General features: G+C 52.9%; 1 protein-coding gene across 1 annotated transcript in view; it reads right to left on the reverse strand.

The window, feature by feature from the left end:
- Positions 1–3398, reverse strand: part of PHACADRAFT_128577 (uncharacterized protein) — a 5226-nt gene extending 1828 nt beyond the window's left edge. Inside the window, exons 1-10 of the mRNA XM_007400045.1 lie at positions 2946–3398; positions 2550–2898; positions 2254–2462; positions 1859–2098; positions 1700–1806; positions 1612–1649; positions 1388–1559; positions 1178–1339; positions 961–1122; positions 367–904 (exon numbers count right to left, since the gene is read on the reverse strand). Coding sequence (XP_007400107.1) covers positions 367–904; positions 961–1122; positions 1178–1339; positions 1388–1559; positions 1612–1649; positions 1700–1806; positions 1859–2098; positions 2254–2462; positions 2550–2898; positions 2946–3242 — 2274 coding nt within the window. The 5' untranslated portion in view covers positions 3243–3398. The remainder of the gene's footprint in view (positions 1–366; positions 905–960; positions 1123–1177; positions 1340–1387; positions 1560–1611; positions 1650–1699; positions 1807–1858; positions 2099–2253; positions 2463–2549; positions 2899–2945) is intronic.

Consider the following 3398-nt stretch of genomic DNA (forward strand, 5'->3'; position numbering starts at 1 on the left):
AAAATCGCCACGCACTTATCATTACAGTGTCGCGCACCTGTTCCGCCACATATTTCGAGGCACTGTATCCTGAAACGATTGCAATTTCCGGGTCGTCTATGACGCTTTCGGGCACCGCACCATTCGATCCTTCCCATTTGCTTGCAACACTGATCGACGACGTGAAGATGATCTTGATCGTTCTGCGAGACCTTGCGCACATATCCACTAGCGCACGAACACCAGCGATATGCGAGTGAAATGACCGAAGGGGAAGGTTGAAGTCGACGGTCCATGCGTTGTGAACAATGTGGGTGACGGAAGACAGGATCTGGAGTGCCCGCAGATGAGAAAGTAGTCGCAAATGTAGCGTAAGTATAATCGTACCTGTTCATAAGTTGAGTGGTCGAGGCCCCAGTTCTCCTTTGTGGTGTCGCCGACGAGCACTGTGAGACGTGCCTCGTCCTGCGGCGTGACTGGGAGCCCCCGCTCAGACAATGTGGTCCGCAGACGCTCGAGTCCATTGTTCGAAGATCTGAGCAATACATAGACTCGGAGGGTGCGGCTGTCGTGGAGCAGCGAAGCGAGAATATGGGAGCCTATGTTGCCTGTCGCACCGGTCAACAGGACGACTGCACCCTCGCCTTCGAGCACGGGTACTGCGGGAACGCTCTGCGGCATCTCGCTGCAATGCAAGGAGATCAAGTCACGAACTTCGTCCACAGATGCACTGGAGGCGATGTGACCCCGACTGTGTAACGACGAGAAGCAAACAGAAGATGCGAGGAAAGAGGCAAGCTCCCGTATGGTGGGGTGTTGGAAGAGCAGGCTCGGTGAGATGCCCGAGCTGGCTTGACTGGCTAGCGGATCGTCAGACGACCGCATACTGGCGGTAATGCGATTGCGTAAAAGTGTTGTGCTTAGGCTGTAAGCATCATCCAGTCAGAAAGGTAACAGCGAGGTCAGAGCGCGGTAATATACCTGTCGAAGCCTTGTTCCAACAGGCTGCTTTCGATCTCCGGTACTTTGCCACCGTTGATAGAGGTCGCCTGTTCAAGTAGCCAGGGTACAAGATCCTCTTCTTCCCATGTCCTTGGGTGTGTGATATCTCGCACACCAGTTCCAGTGGCAATGACTTCGTACCTGATATTTGCGAGGATCTAGTGTGTTCTAACGTCGAATGAAGCTTTCTACTCACAGATACCGGATTTCTACATCATAGACGGAGATGGCCTGTTTACGGATGACGGAACCCTTCGCCGCGCGTGGAAGAGGCCTAGTCGGATCGGTAACGATGACCATCTCTTGGAAAATCCTAGCAAACGCAGGGGCATCTGCATTCGCCTCTTCCACGCAAGGCCTACACGATAATCAGAATTCGTCTGCGGCAAACTGTAACTTTGCATACCAGAGACTGTTTCTGAAGTCCATGAGTGCGGCACCGTTGTCCAGATTGAGAGGCGCACTTGGCTCGACAATGATACCGGGCAGTTCCCTCTCGCGCCCAAACATGACGCACCCCTTCACGATCCCGCAGGACGAGATATGGCTTTCCTGAGGGATGGGGACGATCTTTTCTCCTGCAGGCAGCATAATTCAGCGTATGTACAGAGACTCAAGCCACGTCCTCACCTGTGCTCAACACCAAAACATCGTCTTTGCGCCCCACACTAGACGATTGATCAGGCTAGGTGTAGGAAAAGCAGAGCTAAATTTTTACATGCGCCAGAGGCCCTCTCGTGTCGGGTGCGGCTCAAACAGATCTGACGTGGCGTAGGCCTTCTCACCGGGAACGTTGTACATGGCCAGTTCGTAACTACTGTTTTCCTTTCAGAAGCCATCAGCGGGCAGAATAATGGTCAATGAACGTGAAAGGTACCAGAATAACTAACTCGTATGTGCCGTCATCCTGTGGTTCCCATCGAAGAGTGGCGGTTTTGGAGAACTGGATATATTGCCACGCCGGGTCGACGTCGGACGTGGGGTGTGCGCTGGGGGACTCGTCCCACACCTTCGCTGGTGAGCCAAATTCTGTTCCGCCGTAGCTGCAATACAGCTTGACACCAGCCTTAGCCAGCTTCGATCCGGTCGACTGAGACAGCGGCCCGCCTCCATAGATCTGGAGCCCCTTGGGAAAGCGTTATAGAGAATGAATACGGTATCACGCACCAGGATCCTGAGTGTCTTGAGATAGTCGACGACCTCTTGTGATCGTGCCCAGGCCTTCTCTATACTTCAATGAAATACCCAGACACTTCTATACCGCACACTCACCTCGATAAAGGACGAGACGGAGTATAATCCGGTGCATCTGGTCAGCTTGGCAACATCAAGTACGCTCTGAGGGTCGCTGACTATCGGAGGACGAGGGTCTTGTGGCGCATAGACGGCGATTGGATATGAGCTCACAGCAGGATAAAACACGTGCACTAAGAATCCGAAAGGATGGAACGTGGGCAGTCCCATGCCCCCGTAGGAGATACCTCGAAGCCGACATGCCGGAATATAATCTGGAGAGAAGCCGTGGTGAATGAATAGCGCCATGGCAAAACATAACATAGACTGCATACTGATATGGCCATCAAAATGAGGACCATGCCATCGCCAGAGGCGATTCTCTGTGAATGGGATGGATTTTGGGGTTCCTGTCGATCCTGATGAATGCAAGTACATTGTTATGTGGTCTGAACCGACTTGGCGTGTCGGATACAGATTGGAATGTGCAGGTTGAGTAGGGAATACAGTAATGTAGGACGGAAGATCGTCGAGCTGTAGGTCAACTCCTTGTGCAGCCATCGTCGCTGTGACCTGCGCAACCAGATCCGTAGTGTGTGAGTGGTAAATGATGCGGCGACAGCCGGTGGCGCTGAGCATTGCGCAGACTGCGGCAGGAGAGTTACGGGGAGACATGGGATATGGCTTGAGCGAGAATGAGTCCAAGGCCGACATAGCGACAAGGCACATACCACAATGCCTGCCCTCATGGCACCTATGATAATCGAAACGTATAGTATGCTGTCTGTGTTTATTATGAATGCAATCACTTCGTCCTCTGGGCCTCTTCGCTCAGGACGAAGAATGTGGGCAACAATTTCGGTTGCTTGGGCCATCTGAGCGTACGATATTGCATCGGCCTTGCCGGGATGGTCCCGCGAAGGGAACAGGGCCCATGGGAGGGTTGGATTATTGCGTGCTTGGAAGTCGGTTAGTTGCGGGAGTGTAATGAGAGGGCTTTCGAGAGGGGGAAAGGCACGATCGGTCATGACAATGGTGTCGAAGGCCAGTTGCTAACTCTCAGGCTCCTGAACTCCTGTGGTACTAAACTTTGTTACCGTACGATGATGATGAAGAGAGTGAGATAACTAGATGTCGGCCTATCGCGGCGAACAGGAACACGAGCACCCCAATCGTGGGCTGCT

Source organism: Phanerochaete carnosa (genome assembly GCF_000300595.1).
Source record: "Phanerochaete carnosa HHB-10118-sp unplaced genomic scaffold PHACAscaffold_10, whole genome shotgun sequence".
Lineage (NCBI taxonomy): Eukaryota > Fungi > Basidiomycota > Agaricomycetes > Polyporales > Phanerochaetaceae > Phanerochaete > Phanerochaete carnosa.